The 26,082-nt window shown below is 42.5% G+C and overlaps 1 protein-coding gene across 4 annotated transcripts in view; it reads right to left on the reverse strand.

The window, feature by feature from the left end:
• IQGAP2 (IQ motif containing GTPase activating protein 2) overlaps positions 1-26,082 on the reverse strand; it is a 902,890-nt gene that overhangs the window by 327,559 nt on the left and 549,249 nt on the right. For 3 of the 4 annotated variants that reach the window (XM_069223606.1, XM_069223596.1, XM_069223614.1), the window contains exons 7-11: positions 20,583-20,696; positions 11,255-11,433; positions 5,542-5,629; positions 4,942-5,105; positions 1,263-1,350 (exon numbers count right to left, since the gene is read on the reverse strand). In XM_069223606.1, coding sequence (XP_069079707.1) covers positions 1,263-1,350; positions 4,942-5,105; positions 5,542-5,629; positions 11,255-11,433; positions 20,583-20,696 — 633 coding nt within the window. The remainder of the gene's footprint in view (positions 1-1,262; positions 1,351-4,941; positions 5,106-5,541; positions 5,630-11,254; positions 11,434-20,582; positions 20,697-26,082) is intronic. The other variant, XM_069223623.1, reaches the window with a different exon arrangement.

Below are 26,082 nucleotides of genomic sequence, written 5' to 3' on the forward strand. Positions count from 1 at the left end.
CTGTTAACAAGAACTTCTCTTATGCGCCGAAAGGTGGCGCCACAGTACAACCTACATTTTCTGTGCCTGGTCTATTATTTCAGCTTGACCTTATTTCGCTTTCTCTATTGATTACAATCAACAGTTTCGATTCAGTTTAATTAAACACTGTACGGGAATCACCAGGAAAAGTGGGACAAAAACCATATGCTACATTTGAATGCTAATTCTTAAGTGAAATCTACAACTGGCAGAGATAAAATACAATAATGGGACAGAGTTTATGATAGAGATAGCGAGCGGGAATTTCACGCACAAAGATGTGCGTGAAAATATTTATTGTTAATGACTAGTTAACTGTATGCCCATGTCGGTCATCGGTGAAAAGCACCAACGCGTCTAATACCAGCAGGGTAAGGAAAGATCGCGGCCAATTTATTCAGTCACCTGACGGTGAAATCCTGACACCTTGTGGTGATGTAAGGTAAGAGCACAGCCTGCCAGAAGTGGCAAAAGCAATCTGATACAATTGCCCCTGTCATTGACATGAGATCACCGCGGCATCTTCTAAAACACGTTGCTCTGTCCAACCTTAAGTTAGGAAACCGACTTTGTGCGCCACATCTGAAGCCTGAAAGTGATCTATTTATTGAAATGTTTGCTCTGCAGCGCAGCCTTTAGCAAGCGTTAGTTCCACAGGCACTGCGGGCAGCAGGCTCGGCGCTGAGCGAGGGGCATTTCGAACAAGCACACACTGGCTACAGGAAGGAAAGCGGCTCTCCAGGCCTAGAAACAAAATGTTAGACAACTCGCAAAGTAAAAGACAAGCGCTGGAATTCCGGAGCCCTTAGTAAGTTATACAGCAAGGACAAAATACTCAACGAAGCCATCAGGTTATACAACTGCAGTTTTGTGCATTATTAAGTGCAGATGTGACGCACTTCAGGGCTATAAATCAGAAATGCATGATGGCTTGGGAGTTGTCGTAGACCTGAAGTATCGTTTGAGCAGTTTGTCCTTCCCTTTATGCACAAGCAGAAAACATTGTGAGACTGAAATGTACGATTACTCACCCCAATCTTCACCATACTCCCAACTACAGGAAACACGAGAGAATGAAGGTGGCAAGGTTGGGTAATGGTGAAAAAAATGCAACCACAATCAAACGTAGATCACACGAGATTTGTTTTGGTATTTGAAAAACCACTATTGTTCCATGCAAGATTGAGTGCTCCCATAAAGGCAACGTGAAATGCGCAGTGTTATAACGAAGTTTTACTCACTACGCTCGTGAGCCTCGGCTTCCTCATTGGCAACACTAACTTCCTTCTGCACGTCACCTTTGTCGAGCATAACGGGAGGACCTGCTTTCTGGCACACCAGGGAAAAAGAGACGTTAAAACCACGCTTTCAAGGTGAGGAAAACTGCACGAGAAAATAATACTCCATACACAGGTCATGACGCACTTCCGCTTTTAGAACCCAGGCATACCTCCAACCTCTGGTTCAGTGTATCTGCCTTGACCCTGTACAGCGCTCCGCCGCCTTTTGTCTAGCTATGCGCTATACCTAGGTCACATATATTCATACAGCCAAGAACAAAGACTGCACCAAGCACAACCACAGAAAAGGGTATATTATTCACAAACTATCCACCCGCAGACCCCCATCACCCGAGTTAGGTACAGGCCCTCGTCATGATCAAGTGCATTTTCACTCATGCACACTTGTGCTGCTGTTCTGTAGGTCTGCACCATATAACAACATATACACATTCCCAGCACACGGTCACAACAATAACATTCTCAAAGAACTGGAAGGTTCTGAATGGGTCATAGGAAAACTGAAAGCCTTTACTTTAGCCTGAGGGGCTGGATGGTACATTTTATGCGCTATAGCCTACTTTTATCTTGATGGTGTTAGTTTATGGATTAAATCCATTTGTTGCGTGTTCCTGAAAAAAGTCCTTTTCATCCTTTTAACTATGCACCTGGAAGCTTAGTTCATTGACAAGAAAATTTAAAATAAAGAAAATCCTAAAGTTATCATTTCATTTGCAAGACGTAAATCTGCTAGCGAGGTACCGGCTTCATTCTGACCACACCGAGTACTCGCTGGCCTGAACGGTTTGTTGGGCATAAGAACTAAGGATTTTCAGATGGCTTCAATGGAGACAGATGTTTCTGGGCATGTTTGTTGCAGGGCCATGCGTCTGGAGTACATCCAATAACTGGACTTTATCTAGGCATTGTTTGCTAAGCAGACCCAGATGTATTTGCCTCAGAAGTCCCACATTATTAGTTGATAGCCCTGGATCTCTGCCTAGATGGCAGGGTTGGTTTAGCTCTGGGTAGATGCTGTGTGGTTTGGCTGGTCTCACAGTCCTTAGTATCCCATGAATTACCCTCTTTGCGTTTCCTTTCAGTTGCTGTTAGGACTTGCCTTTCTTGGATGGAGTCTTCTTAAATCTGGAGCATAGTGGTTCAAAAGTGCCCCTTGTTTGTTTAAAAAGGAACACAGCATCAATACTTTGAGTAAAGTTTCAAGCTTTTGGTTCTGCCTATCCTGCAACACCAGATCATTTCCTCTCATAAGATCAAACCCTTTATACTTTTTTGCTTTTCAGATCACAGGGACTGCCAAGCAGTGCTCCATATGAAACACTCGTTTTTCTGAGTAAAGTATTGCTGCAGCTAAAGACTGACGTGTTTACGCCTTTTTCAGAAGAGACTCCTTTTTTCCAGGTTTTCGTGATACCAAGAGGGGCCGGCGGAGGAATGTCAGGGGAGTGGGGGAAGCTATACATTAACTCTTATCTGCTATGCTGAAACAATAAAACAGTTATGTAGTAAGGGCCTTATACCTATTGGTAGTTTTAATAAAACAGTTAAAGAAGGGGAACCAATAAGAATGGAGTAAATAAAAAGAAATGGAACCGAGGGAGAGGGTAAGGGTATGGAAAAGGGGAAAATCTATAGGCAATGTGGGCCAAAATAAACCAAGTCATTCTATAGAAAGATTCCCACTAGAATGCAGGAAATGTAACTATATTATTAAGGTTTTTGAGAGGCGATTTATTTACTTTATTTCAAATATTATTGTGTTTCATTCGGTGAGATTTTAGAGATGTGTTGAGAGAGTCCTTGGCGCTCCTAATGAATTGAGTCCAGGCCCACCAAGTATGAGTAGAAAGCTTTCCGAGATCTTTCCGCTCTGAGAGAATGGATTTAAGACCAATCAACATGAGAATGTCTAAGAGAGCTGATTCTACCCTGTGGAGGTCTTGGAAAACTGTAGCTGGGTATAATCCCCAGGGCAGCAGATACTAGGTCCGAAGACCACTGAATACATAGAAGTTGCTTTATAAGTAAACTGATTTCAGTCCAAAAAGACGTGAAAAACTTGCAACTTAATAACATGTGATCCAGGTCACCAATGTGTTCTTTTCAGCTCCAGCATACGTCAGAGGTGGATAAACCCAGGTAAAAAAAATTGGATGGGGTCTAGTGTGAAATGTGAGCTGTCCTGAGTCTGAATTGTTTCAGCGAGGGGGAAAACTTGTTTTTCACCAACTTACGCCATATATTATCCCAGTCTAATCTTGTGGGGGGATCTTCTGAGTTGTAATGCAGCATTTAAATTAATTTTTTTTCTGCAAGGGAAGTAATAGTGTAGGAGATCCGGGGTGAAAATATAGAATGCATTTTTGATGGCAGCATGTCCACTCATGGCTATTTTAGTCAAGATGGGAAGAAGATCCTGGACATGTGGAGTTTTGTGTTTATAAAACAAAACCTCAATAGATAAAAATGTCTAAACATCAAAATCATTTATCTTTGATGACTGAGAAAGGTAGTGGGAAGGCCAAGGTCTTTAATTAGTACCATCCCCTTTTCTGCCCAGTCTTTGAAGAAGAGTGTATACCATTCAATTTTGGGCTGCCATTGTGCCATAGGGAGGCAAGGATGGAGGAATTCAGCCTATTATTTATTTGGAATTTAGTTGGTGTATTGCCTGAGCTGTAGCCATAAGCATGATTAAATAGTGATCTTGTTATGACTTTCTTTGTAGAAAGTATAGAAGTTAGGGATTGGGGATGCACAAGTGGCAGTTTTATGGCAAGCCATGTAGGTTATTGATTACTTGAGAGTTTGAGCAAGTGAATATCTTGTTCAGTTAGGTAAGCAGTTTGATATCTTCTATAATCAGGTAAGTTTAGACCTCTCATATGTTTAAGGAGTTACTAGGTAGGCGGTATATAATCAGGTAAGTTTAAATCTCACAAATGTTTAGGGAGTCTAAGATTTTTAAGTTCAACCCTAGGCTTTTTTGATAACCAAAGGTAATTAGTTACTAGAGCATCGATTTTTAAGGGGAGGTGAGAGGAATGCTTATAAGGAACTTTACTAATGGGGAAATCACAATTTTAATGGTTTCCATATGTCCCCACCATGTAATATATTTTATGGACCATTTTTCTAAAACATCTTTGATGTTCGATAGGGTGAAAGATCTGTTGTATTTGATAGAAAGAGAAAGTACATTTTCAAGCCATATGCCGAGATATTCTATTCCTTTCCTTTCCCACCTCAGCCCAGTATCACCTACTATATTTTCTGTGGAATGGGAATTGAGTAGGAGTATTTTTGTTTTTTTCTTTCTTAAGTGTGTCATTAGAGGCCTACGCTTAGAGCTTTATTGTTGTTGTTTTTCTGTAATTATCAAAATATCATCTGAATTTTTTTGATGGTGAGCTAAAATAGAGATTCTTGGTTTTATGAGTGTAATAGGTGTTAACCAAACCACTTACTCAGATTTCTTTGGAAAATTATAGAAATGTTAAGAATGACAGGAGTCAAAACAATAAATATTATCACCTGATAAAACCCCAAAACCCTTTCACCTCCCCCTCACACGTCCACATGTGATTATATTACACATGTGCCTGTTTTACTTATTTACCTCCATCTTCAGCCGCCTGCACTCAGATAACTGAGTCAGGTACCAGGGTGCATTCTGCCGCTGAACACCAAAGAGGCCGAGAACAGGATGGGACAGACCTGCCATCAATGCCACTTCATCGCCCCTGCCAAGCGCTTCGTCTACCTGAATTAGAGCCATGTTGACTGGAGAGAAGAGATTGCTTACAGTGGGAGAACATAATTTACACATCAGGGAGCAGAGCACCCCCCAGCTGCACGAGCCCCACTGTCATTGCATGTACCCATCCCAAATCTATACCACTCACACAGGGAGGCTGTTGTCAAAGACCAAACCCCAACATAAAGGAGGGTAGGTGGCTCCACATTTCCAGTAAGCTGTGGCTCGGAGAATGGTGCATAGGTATTAGGTATTTAAGCACAGCACTTAATAAGCAGATGCAGAAATTGCAAAACAGCAACACGTAAAGCAGCTTTTGCATAACACGTCTGCTCATGCAGCATAGTCACGGAAGATCAGAGTGCACATCATTTCTAACGTTTGTAAATACCATTTAGTGTTGAAATCCTTCTCTGTGAAAGCAGACTAACTCCCACTTCAGACGCCATTTTAAATACTTACTGTTGACCTTGTTAATGTTGCCTTGAATCTCAGCTTGCGTCAGCAGCTCTTCATAGGCGTCCCTTTCTTCCTCGGAAATGGAAATGTTCTAAAAGAAGGGCAACACCCTCACTGATGACCAATAAGTAACATCCTCAGAAAGCGATTGCTCAATAACAATTTCTTATGTTAACGTATTTTAAAGAATAATGTATCTAAACAAGCATTTGCAATACAATAGGTCTCACATTTGTGAAAGTTAGAGCTATTGTGGTTGTGAATGACAATGTCCTTTACCTATGTGTTTTGGTTTGGAGTGTAGTGGATGTATGCCATGGGCCACAGCAACCCTCCCAGGCCTGTCGCTGCAGGAGAGGGGACACAACAAGGCCACCATATTGGGAGTGTTTTTGCCTCATTCATACAGACTGGCTGTGATATTATGCATAGGAGTCCAGAGGGTGATGGGGAAGTGCCCTGCGCCTGTGACACAGACTGTGGGGAGTATTCGAGGTGGGGCCTCTTCAAACAGGAAAAAGTGTTATTTGAGTGTTGTTTTAGATAGCACTTCCAGAAGCGGCATCTGCAAGGTTTCAGTAACTTTGAGGAGAGTGTCAAAGCCACAACACCAGTGAATTCTGGGAGGAGGAAGTGATGGATGTTTGCTCCTCTTTTGTGCCCTATGATACGCTGCTTCTTTTTTTACTGTAGCACCCTTGTGTTAGCTTCTTTGTGCTACAGGGTTAGAAAAATGGCTCCCTGTACTAACTGAACTCTATATGAACAGGTCGAAATTTACATCCAAAGGCTAGATGTTTTTTGGTATCAAGCTTGAGGCCATGAAGTGCCTGGGTCTGGAGTCATGACTCCTTTTTCACCATTTTGGAGACAACCCCTTAGCTATCGTTATGCCTGGAACTAAAGAATGTGCTTGGTTGGTGACCCTCAGAGGCTATCAAGAGCACGTGCTATCGCCTAGTGTCAAGCTCTACTCAAGTCAGTTGGTTAATGCACCCACTGCAGAGGGCTCAACAGAACTAGAATGTCACAGACTACAATCCTGACATAGCATTTTTACCTCTTCATCTCTGCAAGGTTGATGCAAATGAATTAAAGGGATTTTGTTAAGAATGGCACCTGCTTTGCAGCACTTTAAAATGACAGAACCTGTATTACCAAGCGCTATATAAGAAAAAAAAAGTTATTCCCAGACTGCCCCAACACGCACCAGACAAAGAACCCTAGGGGAGAGGATGTGGCTAAAGAGCCACAGCTGCCAACTTTGGAGATGGGGAACATGGTTCGAGTCTCGGTTCTGGCACAAAATCTTGTGATTCTGGGTAAATCACTTAATCTCCCTTTGCTACCAAAAATGAATATGTTCTTGTGTAATGTAACAGGTGCTCATGTAAAGCACTGTAATACCCTTGCATTGTTTGCGCTATTTAAAACTGCAAAAAAACAAAAAAAAGTGCTTCAATACCTTTGTGTAGAGTTTGTGCTACATAAAACTGCAAAAAAAGGCCCCACAGACATTGCAAAGAAACAGCAAGATACCCGAAAACAAGGAAGAGGAAGAAACCACATAGGGATAAACAGCACGAAGCGGCGAGGCAAAAGAGAAAAATGATGTGCCACACTAAGTTACATGGCCGATCGTGCAATAATCCATGTAACAGGGTCAGTTCCAAGGCGGTAACAAACCAGCCTTAATTCGGGAGAAACATAAAGCATTTACCAACAACATCAACGGATTTTTGAAAGGCAGGCCCAGGAACCAATGAAAGTGATGAGCGTGAGATGGCTGTGGTTAAAGCCCACAGAATAGATTACAACATGTTGAGAAGAGCAGCACTTGTGTGCTGCTAAGCTCGATCTAAAAATGAGACACAAATCAATGGCTGGGAATCTATACATGCTGGTTTTGTCTGGTTATTTGAGAAACCTCAATTCAGCCAAAGTCCACAAGGAGTAAACTGCATATCTTAGAGTAAGTCACCAAATAAAAATACAATATTAATACACAGAAAAATAAATGGGAATGCTTAGGAGAGGAGAGCTCTATCAGATATTTAATGATAAAACAACAGAAAACGTGTAAACGTTAACATGTATGCATGATAGCTATTTAGCACATTATGAAGGACCTTATATAAAAAAAATATATTAATGCCAATACAAATGCCATGTATTAAAACAGTTCACTTTTTAAAAACAAAAGTCCTGTTTGGATGGTTATAACTAGGGTTTGTCTTGTTGCAAGTCTAGATGTTCCATCCTCGTTATCAGCTGAAAAATAAGTCAACTCAGTTGTTATTTTGGATACCAAACTTAATTCTACAGTTTCTACCTCTCTGGTTAGAGACGACCTCTCACTTAAAAGTGGCCCCTGGGTAATGCATTTGCTTGCCATAAAATGTGTATTGGTATCTGCAGAAGTAACTGCAAAGAGTACAATTAAATATGCATGAGATAGAAGGACAACATCTAAAAACACCTGCTGCAAGCTGATGCTCTCAAATAAAAGCCTAGCCTGAGACTGTGTGACCTTGTGCTGTGGCTAAATAAATCTTCGACAGAGGGCATTGTATGTTTTAAAGTCTCAGGTATCAAGAAGTAAGATAAATTGACCTCACCCTGACCTGTACAACTGCTACCCCTGAATGAAACTGTCCCCACACAGTGGTGGGGCTGAAGACTGCTTTTCCAAAGTCGTTGAGGCCACAGTACTGCGCATGCTTCAAGCATTCAAATAGAGGACCTTGGTTCATTCCCCGTGCAGCTCCATACCTAAGTTCCAGATCCAGTCAGCTGTATCTCCAAGGGTGGTGGTAACAAGGTGCAGAAGGTTAAGCGTTGGTTACACAAAAGAACACAGACAAATAGGAATTAAGACATTACTGTAAATCTATCTTTATCCTTTACAAATGGCCTCGAGTTAAGGCAATTCTTTTAGAGAAGAAAATAGAACTGAGAGAATTTACTCTCAGGGTACAAAGACAGAGACCTCAAAGGGAGGGGGACAAATAGGGTAAACTGTTGGTCTGGCTGCTGAAGAGGGAGACATTTAATTCTTATTTAGAGACTGAACAGGACAGATGCCACTCTAGCCTTAACTCAAGTTAGTATTAATGAGACGCCAAAAGATTACCGAGCACAACTGTGTGAAAGACAGACCGAACCAGCAGAGTCGTATAAGAAGGCATTATACTTCAAGGCTCAGAAAAGTAGACAATAGAGCTAGACTACGACCATCAACAGGGAAAATAGGGAGGGCATTTACGAACATGCCAAGGTATTTTGATATCAACATAATAGAGACTACTAAAGAAGCAACTAAAGTAAAACTGATGGTCTAAACATGGGGTCTTGGAAAACTCTACCAGAGACATTGCACAGACTGGATCTGAAGAGCCCTAGTTTATTCCATTACATAAGGTTAATGCAGGAGAAATGGTACAACTACAAGGAGATGCACAACACTTGTGTGACTGCAGATGATGCAACCACTGGGGTCCTAGGACAGAGGTGGACTTCATAGTAGTAGATTCGTTCATACGTTTAAGAGGAGTTTGTAAGTGATTCAGGTGTAGAAAGAGTTTGAAGGAAGTTTATTTGCTCTGGAAGACAGACTTTTTTGCAATTAAAAAAATAGATCTTTATGATGTTATCCTGGGAGGTGATGTCACCTGAGGTCTTTGATTTATGTCTAAAAATAACATATTAAAGTTAAAACAAGACACCTCCAGGAAACAGATAGAACCAGGTTTCGGACAGCAACATAAGTAGTAGGGTTAGCTGACTGATTGTAATGTGTTATTAGAGAATATTCAACCTGCAATGTATGCTACATGTGTTCACTGATCTTCACAGGTGTCTACAAGGCTTATTTAACAATCTGTAAGAAAGACCATGAGATGCTGTCTTCACATAGAAAGCATTCATAGGTGAAAAAGGAATCATTTTAGAAACAGCCTATAGCCACTCCCCTCTATCCCTCTCTTGCATACTCAGCAAAAAAGCTACTGTGCCTGATAACAAGTTCCCTGTATCTGCACCCCTTTTACCACTATTATTTAAGTGTATCCAAATATATCTTGATTACAATGCTATATGCGGGTCTCTTGGACAATGGCCTATATAAAATATTCCTCAGACTCTGAGTTAAAATATCCAAGTAGGTAAACAGGCAAAACATTCTGCCTGCAAAGTTGAAAGACGATCCAAGATGTAGACACTAAGTGAAACACTATTTTATAACTACTGTCAACGAATTAATAATAGTTGTTTTATATACTGTGTTGGACCATTACATAAATTAAGCCAATACCATCTGAACACATTGATAACACATGAGAGCTAACCTATACATATTGAGAGGAGACAGCTCATCCTTGGCACGACCCTCGTCAACAGGCACGACACAGCACGTGACAGCAGAGGTGAGGTTGTGGTCACCCTCTTATAAGCCACAGTTGAACCCCCACTGATATCACTGGTTCATTATTACAGCATCACCCTTTCGTCGGCAGAACCTTCGGTGAAATAAGGTGCCTGGAGCTGCTGTCCAAGCTTCAGCATTACTGCAGTTCTAATACTCGGACACTAGGTCTTGTGTCCAGCAAGAACTCTTGATGTCTTTGGATCTCAAAGCAGCCAATCATGACAGTGTTGTAAGGTGGGTATCAGTGTATGAAACTCAGATAAAAGCAGCCTCTAATTTGTAAGGCCACAACCAGGGATGTGCATAGCAGCCCTGTGCACTGTGTAAGTGTATTCTTACAGTCTCATAAGAATACATTATGTTCACTGCATACGTAAAACACTTTCCCACCATTTGTTTCGTTCTACAGCACTTTTGGGATCATTACACCATTCATGTTTATGGTATTCTCGTTCACGGGTGGTAAGTTGAAATTGTGCATGCTTGTATTTTGTCCTTTTTTAGTGGAAAGTTATAGTAAACAGCAGCCATGAAGGTTGATGTATATTAGGGTATGTTTTAATGATGGAATATATATTCGTAGTTGTCAGGTAGATCATTTTATGGACCTGGGTGGACCAATATATGAATGCAAACCTGTGCTTAGTGACATTGGCATTCATTCTGTGGGCCTCTGATGCCACTTCCATAGGCAGTTGGGCATGGTAAGTTTAAGATGACTTCTTTGAAATAGTTACACAAACACAATAATTATTTACATTGGATTAATTTGATGTAGTTTAGTGAAGACTTTCCTGCTCAAAGATTCTGGACTGGTAATCGAGCATTAGTGCGCTAGAGCAGAAGGAAATATGTGATACCCCGAGCTGGCTCTAACACAGACTGCGAATCCAGCTACATCCTTCCTCTGCGCGGATTCCAAAACAAACTATTTCCCGCCATGCAGATCCAGCTAATCCAGGATCCAGCTACATCCCTCCTCTTTGCTGATCCCAGATCGAAGTACATTTCCTGCTCTGGGCTGATCCTGGATTCAGCTGCATTCCTCCTCTTTGCTGATCCCGAATCCAGCTCCATCCCTCCTCTGTGCTGAACCTCCTCAACTCAACTTAGAGGTTTTGCTGCCATCAGCGACATTGCCAAGCATGCACTTCCTTAAGGCACAGAGGCAGCATATGTTCATGACCTTTTGGGACTCATTCTTGCTAACAGTGAGCTGTGACGCTGGTCTACTTTTGGTGCCAACTTGTCTGTCATGGCATTGGTCCAGCATGCCTTTTAGTGAATTACCTTGAGCCTTGCACTCTCCTCTTTTCGTTTTTTTGCCTCCGAGAGCTCATCGTGGTAGTCCTTGGCACGCTCTTCTTCCACGTTCAGTAGCACAGCATTGGGATTCCTCAGAGCGGCCATTGTCTGCTCGGCTACTCCTTTCTCAATGGCCTCATTAATAGCAATCACTGCAGCATGCACTGAAGAGAAAACAACAAGAGCGTACTCATTCAGACAACATGAAAAGACAGGATCGAGAGGCTTTCAATGACATCACCTCGGAGGACATTGCTTAAGTGCTCCACTCCATGCAGAAGGCGTGTTTACCTCACCACGAAAAGGTGAAGCATCTAATAGTCCACATTCCTCATGAATGCATGTTCTAGTGTACAGGAACAGCTAATCAAAAGCCATTGTGGAAACAGCATTTTCAAGCACAGCTACCAACTCTACCATTATTTCTATTTCTGCGTAAAAACCTAGTCCATGATAACACATCGGAAAAAATACTTTGGCGAACAGTGATAGTAGCAGTGAGTTACTTTAATTAATGGCCTATTTGGCCCCACTGGCCTACTTACTTGCTAGACATCTGTGGAAGCAGAGATTTTAGTAATAAAAATCTAGATTTGATGATGTACTCACTTCATAGATTAATGTGTAATTTAACTTTGATTAATCAATGTAATAATTAAAATGAGTGTTTTATGAAATGGCCACCATCTTATGTAGGCCTGTGATAACTTAGCATGAATAGAATTATTTTCATTTAATCTACACATATTTTCTCTAGTGCGTTTCTTAACCAATAAAAGTGTTAACAGTGACATCTACAGGACTAAAGCATAAGCATATGCAAGGTTGCTTTATGATCTAATTAATGACATGTTTCAATTGTTGTTCGAAGTCTCAATATTCTCATTGTTAGAGAAATGTTACTAAAGTGTGTTTTTCTCTCGAGGGTGGAAATGAATAAACAATGTTAAATCACATATCCTGAGCACGAGTTCTTGATGAGGGGGAAACAAAGGATCCACAGACGAGACGGAAAAAAAAGGAAGTCTAGGATACAAATGTATTAGTTTAGGGATTCGACAACCAATGGAAAATGTGAATGATGTTTAAATGTGTAATTCCTAGATATCTGTTTTTATTCTAATTGGTCATACTTTCCTCACCTTATGTTTTGTCCAATCATTTTCATTTGTCAGTTTCATTTAATGTCTGGTCACCACTTCTTGGGGCAGTTCGTTTCGGTGCAGTTCAGGAGAGCAGTTTTAGTTGAGTTTGGTTCAGTTCAGTCAGTCATTGTCATTCTTCCTTTCTGTGAGTCAGTCCTGCTGAGAGTCAGAGAGTCTTAACTTTACCCTCTTCCATCCTGTATCCTGTTTTCCGATGCTGATTTCTGATGGTGTCCCTCTGATGAAGTAGACGAACTCGATGATTTTTTAGTGGGAAGCATCCCAAACAACGAGTCCTCAACAACGAAGTCGTGGAAAACGAATTGTGGAAAACGAAAGCGGAACAACGCTTTCGTTTTCCACAACTTCCTTGTTCAGGGCCTTAACCATGCATGTGCTGAACCACTTACATGCGTGGTTAAGGCACAGAAGAAAGGAGTCGTCTGAGGAGGACGACGCGATCAAGGAGGAGGTAAGTTGGGCTGGGGCTGTTTTAAGGGCAGGGGGTCGGGGTATTTTTAGTTTTAGGGGGTGGGGGTCGGGGTGGTTTAGGAGCAGGGGTGGGGAGTTGGGGTATTTTTAGTTTTAGGGGCGGGGTGGGGAGTTGGGGTATTTTTAGTTTTTGGGGGTGGGGGCTCGGGGTGATTAAGGTTTTAGGGGAGGGGGTTGGGGTGGTTTTAGGCTTCAGGGGTGGGGCTGTGGTAATTTTGGGGGTGGGGGTTGGGTCAGGGGTGGGAAGTCAGGGTATTTTTAGTTTTTGGGTTGGGTGGGGGCTCGGGGTGATTAAGGTTTAGGGGCGGGGGAGGGGGTCAGGTTTTAGGGGTGGGGTGCTTTAAGTTTTAGGGGAGGGGGTTGAGGTTGCGGTAATTTTGGGGGTGGGGGTTGGGGTGGTTGTGGGGGGCGTGGTAATTTTTAGGGGTGGTGGTGGGGGCCAGGGGGGGACGCATGCTGGGACCATGCATGACGTTCACTAATGCCTTTACCAGGAATGCCTTTACAACGAAAAATCGTTGTTAAGGCATTCGTGGTAAAGGCATTAGCGGTAAAAACGAGGTTGTTGTTCCGACCTCGTTGTTCAGGCATGCGTGGTTCGAGCATGCGTTGTTCCAACATATAACCTTTGTAGTGCATTGGGTAATGTATGAATTGTACTTGTTATGTGTTTTTGTTTTCCAGGTACCAGCTGCAACTCACTGAATAAACTGCTGCTAATGATTTTTGACATAACTCGAGTTAGATATTTTTTCTAAATTTGTGTACTAAAACTTTTACATGAAGCCCAACATGCTGATGCTAATTAGTGGTTGGTGAGGAAAATGTTTTCTTCACATGCACTTGAATTGTTATTGATGTCTCATCATTTGTTCTGATGTATTTGATTACTTTAGCACAGATTTTGGTGCTATGTCCTTGTGTTATAATCATTTGATTTGCTTATTTGCTTTAATTAAACTCAGATACATGAGGCATTACAATCAGTCTTTGTTGACTCTCTTTATGTATCATTTGTGCTTGAGAATTATTTTCGTGACTTTAGCATTGTTAATATAGGGAAATAAAATTGTTAACCTTTTACTAAAACTGTTATGGTTATTAAAGTACTATGAGATTGTATTGATATTATATTGTTAAAATGATTATGACGTCATGCAATTGACATACCCTCTATACAATGTCGGTTCAGTCCAATCGGCCTGATGTGAGAAACCTACTATTTGATTTGAGGAAATAGCTTAGGTTTCTCCACACGTTCACACATCCCAGAGACATATGCGGCAATCCAGACATCGATTAAAAGATGTGCTACTCTGGGTAAGTAAAATAACTCACTGCACCGTGAATTATAAATGTACAAAATCAAACACTTGTGCAGTTATGTGGAATATAAAAAAACTTGCATCGTGTGGTGTCTACTATAGTCCCCCAGTTACCTATACTCACATACACCTCTCCATCCCTGCAATCTGATTTCAATCAGACCTCAAAATCCCCAACACACATGCAGATATATGAAGCCCACGCCCCGCCATCCAGCCCCTGCCAAGATAGCTCAACAGGTTAGGTGCCTGTTGATGACATCTGGTGTAATCTGCAAATCACAAGCAAGAAAAGGCCCACTCAGCCTTTGATAAACCAAGTAGCAATACATTAGTTATGAGAACGCCTGTTTTTTATCGATTTATTTTTGGTTCAGTGGGAACAACATCCTAAGAGATTTTAAAGCGCTTAACATAAGACGTGCAAGGAGAAGATACCCATTTTTACATCAGGAAAACATAGCGTATATGACAGTATAGGAAAGCTTCAAACTTTAAAGATCACCAATTTTGACAATTAAGAGGTAGCTATTGCACTCAAAATATATACAGCATGCAGTTATGTAGTGTGGGCTTTACATACAGTCAGGCAGAAGAGATAAGGAATTCAACGTTGGCATGTGCATAATAGGTTTACAGCAGGCTTTGAAAAGAGTTAAAGGAAGGGTCATGCCTGATCTTTTGAGCATTTTCATTAAGAAGTTAGGGGCAAAACCTGAAAAGAAGTGAGATGATATTTAGGTCTTGCTGCAGCATTTGGGTTCTAGATGGACGAGATTGGTGCCGTGAAGAAGTTTAACACTTCCTGGTACTGTAAGCTTCCTGCTGAGGGGGAGAAGTGACCTGAGTTTCAGAGATTAACAATAGTATATTCAGACCTGGACGTACAATGAGCCCTTGGAGGGAGCCATTTGGGCGTAACTAATACATGGCTAAAATGGTGAAACTTCATAGTGTCTGAGATCGGTTTTGCTGCAGCATTTATGATTGTTTGTAGTAGGGCTGTTCGACTATCTGGGAGAACTGGGCAGAAGGATAATCCATGGTCAACCATTGTAGGAAGGTACCATCTTTCTTGGCATGTTAACCCCATTTTTGCATGTATGTCAGTATGTTTTTGCCTGTCGCACTGGGATCCTGCTGGTCAGGACCCTAGTGCTCGTAGTTTATGGCCTAATGTGTGTGTCTATAAACTGCTTAACTGTGTCACTGTGGCTCTGCTAATCAGAACCTCAGTGCTTCTGCTCTCTCTGCTTTTAAATTTGTCACTATAGGCTAGTGACTTCATTCACCAATTTCAACTGGCACACTGGACCCCACCCCCTTATAAGTCCCTAGTATATGGTACCTACGTACCCAGGGCATTGGGGTTCCGGGAGATCCTAATGGGCTGCAGAATTTCTTTTGCCACCCATAAGGAGCTCAGACAAACCCTTTCACAGGACTGCCACTGCAGCCTACATGAAATAGTGCACACGTTATTTCACAGCCATTTTCACAGCACTTAAGTAACTTATAAGTCACCTATATATCTAACCTTCACTTGCTGAAGGTTAGGTGCAAAAGTTACTAAGTATGAGGGCACCCTTGCACTAGCAAAGATGCCCCACATAATGCAGGGCCAATTACTGGGACTTTGTGAGTGTGGGGACGCCATTACACGTGTGCACTACATATAGGTCAATACCGATATGTAGCTTCACAATGGTAGGTCGGAATATGGCCATGTAAGGTGTCTAAGATCATGGAATTGTCCCCCCATTCCAAATCTGGTATTGGGGAGCTAATTCCATGCATCCTGGGGGCTCCACCATGGAGCTGCAGCTGCTGCCACCTCAGAGACAGGGTTCTGCCCTCCTAGGGTCTGTGCAGCTCAGTCCCAGGAAGGCAGAACAAAGCACTTCCTTTGGGAGCAAGGTGTTACACCCTCTCCCTTTGGAAATAGGTGTTACAGGCGGGGGAGGAGTAGCCTCCCCAGCCTCTGGAAATGCTTTGAAGGGCACAGATGGTACCCTCCTTGCATAAGCCAGTCTACACCGGTTCAAGGACCCCTTGTCCCCTGCTCTGGCATGAAACTGGATGAAGGAAAGGGGAGTGACCACCCCCTGTCCATCACCACCCTAGGGGAGGTGCCCAGAGCTCCTCCAGTGTGTCCCAGACTTCAGCCATCTTGCGTTGCAAGGTGTGGGGGCACTTTGGAGGCCTCTGAGTGGCCAATGCCAGCAGGTGACATCAGAGACCCCTCTTGATATGTCCATACCTGATAAGGTAGCCAATCCCACTCCCGGGGCTATTTGGGGTCTCTCCTGTGGGTTCTCTTCAGATTCTACTTGCAAGTTTCCAGCAGGAATCCTCTGAACTACTACTTCATCCTCTGACCTCGAATCAACAGCACCCTGCTCCAGGAACCGCTGTACCAGCAACAAAGTATTCACAAGGGATACTTTTCTTCTGCAACTTCAGCTCCAGCCAGCAACTGCAACAGTTTCCACGGTGTGCATGCTCTGAGGACTCCCTGTCTTCACCCTGCACCAGAAGGACCGAAGAAATCTCCCGTGGGGTGACGGAGTCACTCCCCTGCTCATGCAGGCACCTTCTAAGTCGACGACCGGTTCTCTTGGACTCCTCTCCTGGCGGCGAGCGTGTTCCTTGGAACACAGAGGGTGGACCTCATCAACACACACTGTCCCGAGGTCCTGCTGTCGCAATTTGGAGGAGGTAAGACCTTGCCTTCCCCCAGAATGACAGTACCCCTATGCGCTGTGTTTTTTTCACCTCCTGAGGCCTCTGTGCACTATTTGCAAAATTCCTTTCTGCACAGCCTGGCCCAAGTCCCCAGCACTCTATTCTGTAATGCTCAACTCGCTGAGTTGTTCTCCGGCGGTGTGGGACCTTCCTTTTTAGTGCTGCACCAATCGCATTTTCTACCTCCTTTGTCCCCATGTCCTGGGACACCTGTGGGTGCTATCTGGTGCTCTGAGGGCTCTCTGAAGTGCTGAGAGCCCCCTCTTCGTCCTCACACAGAGTTGAGGACCCCAGGTCCCTCCTGGGTCCAGATAGTGCCTAGCTGATGCAAAATGCAACTTTTGCAGAACCAAGGCTTGTTGGAGGAATCCAGCACCAAAAGTTGCCTGCATCCAACTTTACGATGTGGGACATCCTTTTCATAATGCAGGAACCCACTGACATCCTCCTAGGGTGCATTTCTGCAGTCTTCGTCCAACCAGGGACCCTTCTTTTGCACCCTCTTCTGGGTTGGCAGGGGCTCCTGTCCTTCCTGGAACTTCTTTCGACTTGTGGACTTGATCTCCTTCTTTTGCAGGTCTTCAGGTCCAGGAATTCACTGTTTGTTGTTTGCAGACTTGGTGGGTTTTTGCAATAATTCCAATCACAAGGTGTAGTGTGTCCTAAGGAAACCTGCAGTACTTTACTCCTGCTTTTCTGGGCTCTGGGTGGGGTAATTTACTTACCTTTACTGAATTCTTACTCTCCCAGCAATTCTGTACACTCTACACTTGTCTAGAGGGGAATTCGTGATTCGCATTCTACTTTTAGTATATGGTTTGTGTTGCCCCAGACCTATTTTCTCCCATTGCATTCTATAGCATTTCCTATTGTTTGCACTATTCTATGTCTAATTACTTACCTTATTTTGGTGTCTAGAGTATATATTGTGTATAATACTTACCTCCAGAAGGAGTATTTCCTCTAAGATATTTTTGGTACTGTGTCACCCAAATAAACTACCTTTATTTTTGGTAACGCTGAGTATTGTCTTTACTTGTGTATAAGTACTGTGTAACTATAAGTGGTATTGCAAGAGCTTTGCATGTCTCCTAGTTCAGCCTAAGCTGCTCTGCTATAGCCACCTCTATGAGCCTAAGCTGCTAGAACACTACTACATTTCAATGATAAGGGATAACTGGACCTGGTATACGGTGTAAGTACCCAAGGTCCCCACTACAAACCAGGCCAGCCTCCTACAACCATGAGATAGCTTAAGCCTGGGTGGCTTGCTTTAGATCATCCTTTGGACTAAAACTGTTAACAGACTTTAGACACATTGGACCAGATGTACAAGCCATTTTGTGGTCTGAAATACTGTAATTAAAAAAATAATAATCACATGGTCTGTGACCGCAAAATGTTTTTTTGGAATGTATAAAATACTCTGAGAGTTGGAAAGGACTTTCGACTCACAAAATGAGTTTAGCGAACCCTATGGAATCGCAATTACAAAAAAGCATTGAAGGGTGATCCCCTCCTAACTGAGATTGCGTATGGTATGCATCAATGGTTTGCACTGCAATTATGGTTGCCAACCATTGACCAGTTACTGACAACTCAAAGGAGGTGGAAATAGATTCATGAATGGTGTTGGCAGTCTCAGGGGCACTGTTTGGCCCACTTGATGTTTTCCCAAATCCAGGCCCTTAAATGGGGGGGGTCCTTTCGGGTCACAGACCCGGCAGTAATTAAAAGCTGAGCTTGAAGGGGTCCCTATCGGGCCTAATATTCATTTCCCCACTGTAGCAGAAAAAAGCACTAAATGATTTGACAGACTGTACAAACTAGTAAGTTAATCAATGTCAGCTATGTAGGAAAGGGGTGAGGGTGAGATATGCAGAAGGACATGTTCAGAAAGATGTGTTGAGAGAACTGCACAGGAAAGCGATGCCAAGGAAAGAATGGAAGTGATTGAGACATTCCGAAGACTACTGATCCTTCCACAGACCTTAGAAATGTATAATTCACAGAATATAAACATTTTCAATTCTAATTATTCACAGCAAACCAATGTCACTCATTTATTGGATGCTGCTAATAATCACTGGGAAAGCAAAAAGGTATGGCGTGTTTTAGGTTTATGTCTGTTGTTGTGTAACACGCCTGGATGCAGTAACAGAAAGCTTGCAGACATGCACCAAGTTACCGGTCAGGTGGCACGCTGTAGGAAATACAGGGTTTTACAAGTTCATGTTTTAAGTCAAGCCCTGGCTTTACATGGGTCATGCCTCTTGTAAAGGATTTCTAACCCTTAGACCACAACTCTTTTAGAGACCTCACACTTTTGTCATCCCATCTAAAGCCCTACTAAAACAGGAAACATTGTTTTTAATAGAAGCACTGGTTGCTTTTCAGGTACAGGGGTAGCATTAAAAAGTCTTGAAAATAGTGAGCTGCCTGGCCTAATAAATATTAATTAGGCAGAGGTTCTGCGACCCAGTGACTGGAGATTTTGTGATGTTATGCATTAGTACACAGGTCACATCGTAAAATTCAGGACTGCTCCAAAAATGTAGGTGCGAACTTAGAGACCACTTTTTGCAGTCAGTCTTTTACCACATCTGGCCCGTTATTTTAAAGTGAAGCTCTTTATTCAGGTCACCTAGGTGAATTTCAGATTGTTGTCTAGGAGAGAGCAACGTGATTTGGCACCATGTCCTGTTTTACAGCAGACATCGCCGTCCAGGAGGTTTGTCTGCCAGTTCTTAACAATGTCACTGTTCCGCTCACAGCTAACGCTGCACGTAGAAATGGGAACAATTCTGCCATGAAGCCGTGTATAAAACATATTACTACAAGTTCGCTCTATGTACAGCGCCTAATGTTTGAGATGATTTTACTGCAATATAAAGCAATGTTCGTTAGAAAGCGTTCTGCTACTAATTGGAGTGAGTTCTGGGCTACTTCATTGCTATAAATACAAAACGATATTCAGAATTGCGTTATTTAATGCTTTAAAAATCTGATTTCGGAAGGCCACCCTGACCGGAAATATAGTAACTTTTAGGTAACTTTAAGCCAGGTGTATGATTTTGTATTCTGTCATGACATGTTTCAGATCTATTTGTGTGTAAGGCGTCTTTAGTTTGATTTTTTTTTTATTATTATCAAAGTTGCAGTCTAGAGCAGGCGTTTCTTTTATTAAAATATATTTTCAAACTGAATTATAAACATGTCCATTTTGAGGATACGGCAACCTAGTGCTGTAATGTTTTAAATTGTATACCACACATAGCAAACCAGCTGGCCTGCAAGCCACTTAAGGCCCCTTATTGCTTTAGTTATGTATTTAGGAAATTAAGGCACTGTCCTTTACTGTGGAAAGTAAGTGAAACCGGTGTTTCTGAATGAAAGACATTTAGTGGTTATTTAATTCTCAAAGGCTTGCCACCCGCATGGAAAGTACTGTTGTAGGGATCACTACTGCCAAACATGCTGCACCACACGAGTTTATTATTTTGCTGCAAGCCCTAGTTTCAGTGCAGAAAGGCAAGACAGTGCCATAAATTCACTTTAAGTATACTTTACAATAACATGAAGAGCAATAATTCAAAGCAGACTCACATGCAGCTTCATCCACCGATAACTCATTGGCCAAAATACCACCAATTTTACTAAAGGACGGCATCTGGATCCCATACTTCTCCAACTCTTTCCGCATGTTGCTGATCTCCTCCTCTAAGAAAAACAGAAAGGAAGATTTCAAAGGTTTAAGCAGCAGCTATATGTTATTTTACACACAATCACAGATGGGGAAAGAAATGTGGTTGTCTGAAAAATGCAAAGAAATTGAAATCATTAATAAAGTTGAGTTAACCATAACTTCGCTTTTCAGAAATGGCTACAGAAAGAAAACTTATGGCAGTGAATGAAATTATGTGGCACACGCCGGACAATCCACAGCAGGTAGGAGTTTTTGATACATAGAGCCCCAGCCACAACGAGCATTAAGCGAGGGGATCACAGTGTAGTGGGTAACACCGAGGTACTAGTACTGAACTTGAATGATACGGTCATGCGTGTCTTACAAAAGTGTGGTGTGCTCTGAAATCAAGATCTGCCTTGCTTAGCATTTGGAAATGGGTTCCTGAAATCTCACGCAGAACTGTGTAGTGTCATGGCTCTTCTGTCTTCCGTTAGGTATATATATATATATTTTTTTTCATTTTGTTCTTTTTTGCAATTGCATATCAGTAGTGCCACTTTCAACATCTTCATCATTACTTTATAGAACTAGTGTGTGAATACAATTCTTAATTACTTGAAAGGAAGAACTAAATCTTGGAGCAATCAAGAAATAACCATTGACCAACAGTCTCACGCTTGCAAAGTAGTCCACGGCTTTTACAGTGCTTTTTTCTTAGTAAATATTAATTAAAAAAGGGAAGAGGATACAAAATACAACTAAAAGAAATATACGCTTGGAAGAAGGAAAGGGGGTATTGTGCTGAAACACTTTAAACCGCACCCATTTAACACCATGTTTCACTGTAACAGGATTGTGAACCACTAATGGCTATCTAGGTCAAGGAGAGGATAACAATGCACTGAGGCTTGCAAACTTCACCGGGGCAGCACTTCCTGGACACTGCAACAAATGAATTGCTTTCTGCAGGCTCACGCCAGTCGTTTTGTTTGTTTACCCTATTTTCGCTGTCTTTACGACTCTGTGCACTACACCACTGTTAAACGGTAGTAAAGTACTTGTGTGTACCTTCTAATACGTGTTCTGTATGTTGGAACTTCCTATTTGTTTTGTTTTTTTAACTTCCCAATAAATCCACTGTATATGGCGTCTAAAGCGCACCCTTGGCATGTTAAATGGCATATGTGGGCTGAAGTGTATATTTACACCGTCCAAATATGTGACAAAAACATATTTCTGCCAGGAGCAACACTGTTCTCTGGCTAAGCTGCATGTTAAATGCAATGCAACTTTGCTTTCACACTTACTGAACTGGAATACACATCTTTGGCTAGGAAAGGTAACAGACCTGGCTCAGAGGACAATAGCCAGGAAAGGCCAAAGGAAGTTAACTGTCCACTAAGCAGACCAGCTGGGCGTGGACATGAACAGTTGACAGAACAAAGGGTCGTTTATACACTACCTCTTAGAATTTGGAGATTTCAAAGAGGGCTTTTTCTGTTCATCCCCAGAACCCTCCTATACAGTTAGGATCCAGTCCCAGTAGGAGGGGAAAACAGTTTAACCCTTTCAGGTAGTGGAGTGTCCAAAAAGTTAAAGACAGGCCTGCCTGGCACCAGTTGTGATCCACCATCTTAAAACAAGGATTCCTGGATAATTCTATGTTAAGGCAAAGAGTAAATGCTGTAAAAGGAGGTGGGAGGTCTGCAAGAAAAGTGTTGGGATTAGGCAGTAGAATTCCTCTAGTCACTGGTTAGTGCACAGGATTAATCTGTCACCTCCTTCACCATGTCCTTAGAACATTCCTGGACCTGAGAAGACTTCCTTTGACAGAGGAGGTCTTGCTGGACGATTAATTCAGACTTCTAACTCCTGCTAGAAGGCGAGGACTTACACAAGGACCCTTGAATCCTGCTGCCAACCAGGGACTGGAACTGCTATTTCAGGGTCAAGTGGTTGGCCTCCTGTTTACCTGCTTCTGGGAGACAAAAAAAAAGAAAAACTGGCCCTGCAGAAGACCTTACTGTAGAGAGACGTGGGGCCCAGAAGCCTTCCTAAGGAGCTAGGGGAGGCAGGGCTGACCAGAAGCTTTTTCAGCAGCTGAAGACTAAGTTTCAAGGTACAACCTTTGAATGGGACAACCTCTTTGTGTATGTGACCTCAGGTCCATCACAATCAGGCTAGGTCCAGGAACAGTGCAAACTGTTGTCTTTCCATACTGCTCAACTTTTTCTATGTGCTGTTGGTCTTAAAATCTGAAATATGTATATATCCTCCAAAAACATATTTTTTCTTTAAAAAAAATATTTCCTAAAGAACTGCTTCTCCAAGGTATGAAAACAGACTCCTGTGCAATATTAAGCCAGCATGGTCAGAGGATTGTAATTAGTAGCCCGAGAGGGAGGAATGTGATGAAGAATGCTTGTACTTAGAGTTACTGCAAGTACATAAGTCAAGGACAAACGTCTTGTGTCCAAGCCAAAGTCCTTACTTTTTTGAGGAAGTCACAAACCTACAGGTCTCTTCATTATGAATCCTATGAAATAATGACAAAAAAATGAAAATTAAGCGGTGATCTGAGGTTTATGGTACTGCATAAGTAGAAATACGAATTAGGAAGTACCCAGACCAGTTACGTTTATAACAAAGAACCAATGCAGGCATGGAGCCAGATGTCCGTTACTGTGCTTATACTATGACAGCTGTCGGACTACTGTAACATGGGGGCCAACACCCTCCATATTTGAAGATGGGCTGACTGTGCCCTTTTGGGCCCTACAAACTGACGGTCTGGATCACAGCGTTCAGAGAGTACACCACATGTGATTCAAACAGCAAGAAGACTGCCAGGAAATCCAGGATCGGCACCCAAAGTATAGGCTGCAGAGTCAAGATATGAAGATCCAGCCACAAAAATGCCCTGATCCGGCCATACAATAAGTCCATGCCCTGCTGGCCCAGCCAATCCAACTTCCCAAGTACAGGCTGATGTCAATGAAGAGTAGGAGACTCAAAAGAGAACCAAGACAGAAGCTAGAAAGCACTGAAAGATAAGCAAGAGTGTGGTTTTGGCGTGCCACAGACAAGTCTATGGGTGCATGACGGAGAGTTAGCACCACATCATCCTGATGATTTTTAGGAACAGCAAACTTGTAGAAAAGATTCCAGGAGGTGAGATGTATCAAGTGATAAGACTACCAATGCCCTTCCTACCCCCCCAAAGCACCAGGAGTGATAGGGGTAGCTAAATGGCTCCGAACGCTGTAGAGGGTGGCTTTTTTTTTTTACAAGAACCGTGTGTATATTATGGAGAACCCAAGGGTCCAGGACAAGATAGCGTTGAACCTTGGGATTTCTGAGACGCAGGAGTGCCCCTCCTTTTGAAAATCTTTCTTTTTAATGGCGTTATGTAGCATGGAAGGTTCAAGGGCATAGGATATCCATCAGACAAAATCTTTGATGTTATACATTCAACAGAACAGCTTTTCATGTTGATAATGACAAGGGAAGCATCTCTCCTGTGTTACCAGAATTAGGAAATCTAAGCCACACCAGGGCTCACAACACTATACTTAATTCTCATTGAACACTGTACAGATTTCCCTCAGCAATGTTTGAAAGCTGTGTTGAAAATTGAGCTGATGGCTGTGAGCCCTGTTAAGTGGTTAGCTGTGTCAACTAGTGCAGGTAAGTCGAGCCGGATAAGGAAGTGGGATACACTGTTAGGATGAGAGGAGGCGATGACACTGGACACATTGGAGGTGCTTTTGGTGGAAGAAAGGCACGTATACCACACTGGACAGGTTGAGAAACAATGCAAAAAGGCAGCATGTCATTTGTATTTGAGAATTAGAAGGTGGGGGTTGTGGCTTTTGTAGGTGGGAGGCAAAGGGTCAGCAGTACAGTCCTTAATAAGGTTAGAACAACACTACTTTTACTATACGCGAGTCTGAAACGATAAGAGGACATGCAAGATGGAGTGGCAGATCTGAGTATGGAAATCAACTTCACTGGTGCACTTTGAAAAACAGAGAGCATGGTTGTTTGCACTCTGTCCAAGTAGGGACCACAATCCTAGTCGGGGCAAGTAAGATAAACACTAAAAGATTACATGTGCCGACCCTCTGGTAGCTTGACGCAGAGCGCCAGGCTAAACTAAAGTATTAGTGCACACCCACAGTAATATAGGGAAAACACCACAAAAAGACTCCACATTAGAAAAAGAGTCAATATTTGTCCAAGTCAAACAAGACCAAAATGACAAAATTCCAACATACACAAATCAAGTTAAGAATTCTCAAAGATTAAATCAATGCAGTGCTTATTAGTCAATAACTCCCACCCGGGGCTATTTGGTCATGCTGGACCGGAGCAAATCCCAAAGTTCAGTCTGACCCTAATTGAGCACAGGCCGGGTACAGGTGTCACACAGACTCGCTAACAGTATCTTTGCTGCGTCAATGCTCAGTGACGATGCGTTGATCCAAGGAGGGGATCTGTTGCGCTTGCAGGAGATGCGTTGTTTCCTGATTAGGCAACATCGTTGATGAGTCAATGTCCAGAAGCAATGAGTAACGGTTCTGATGCATCAGTGCTGTGTTGGAGCAGCCGGGGCTGTGTTTCAAGTCAGGATTGTTGCACTGCACAGTCGGCGAGCGGTGTGATGATAGTGATATTTATGGAGAATTAGACAGTGAAGACAGACACTGGGAGGGCTGAACAGGCGATGCTCGTGTTTGTCGAGAGATGATGGAGTATATCGACCAGACCAGGCACAAATGGTTCAAGCTTTGCTAAATCTCTTGCTACAGGAACACACTGGCATGAAAGCTGACAGAGTGTCACTAAAAAGTTGTAGAAAGTGGAGCTGAGAAGTGGGGGTAGAGTGGTATGAATCTAGTTTTTGAGTTCTTCTAGGGATTCAGTATTGGTGGATGGTTTGGGAAAAGTGGGAATATGTGTGATCATGAACATCTGAAGATGATCAGAGAATGGGAGTCAGATGTTTGGATGGGAGTAGGATATTCCGTCTGAAATCAAAATTAGCAATTTCTATTTGTGCAAGTGGAACAGGAATTAGTATGAATGAGTAAGTGGTTGGAGTGGAGTTGAGCAAACTGTAAATGATGTTTTTAAATGATGAGGTTTAAAAGTGCAATGATGATCCGTGGAGGGAGAGGAGACTGGGTCCAGAATATAATTTATGTCATCAAACAAAGATCCAATCTAAGGAGGGTGATTGGCAGCACAGTACCTGTTTTAGGGGAGCTGCCAATGTTAGGAAGAATACTCGAGAAAAGGGGTGGATGAGTTGAAAGGCATGGTAGTTGTGATTGTGAGAGATTTGTGAAGAATGACAGTATCGCCACCAATTCTGCAAGTGTAGAGGACATGAATGAATGTAGCAAGCTCTAGGCT

The sequence above is a fragment of the Pleurodeles waltl genome, chromosome 1_1, assembly GCF_031143425.1.
Source record: "Pleurodeles waltl isolate 20211129_DDA chromosome 1_1, aPleWal1.hap1.20221129, whole genome shotgun sequence".
Taxonomy (NCBI): domain Eukaryota; kingdom Metazoa; phylum Chordata; class Amphibia; order Caudata; family Salamandridae; genus Pleurodeles; species Pleurodeles waltl.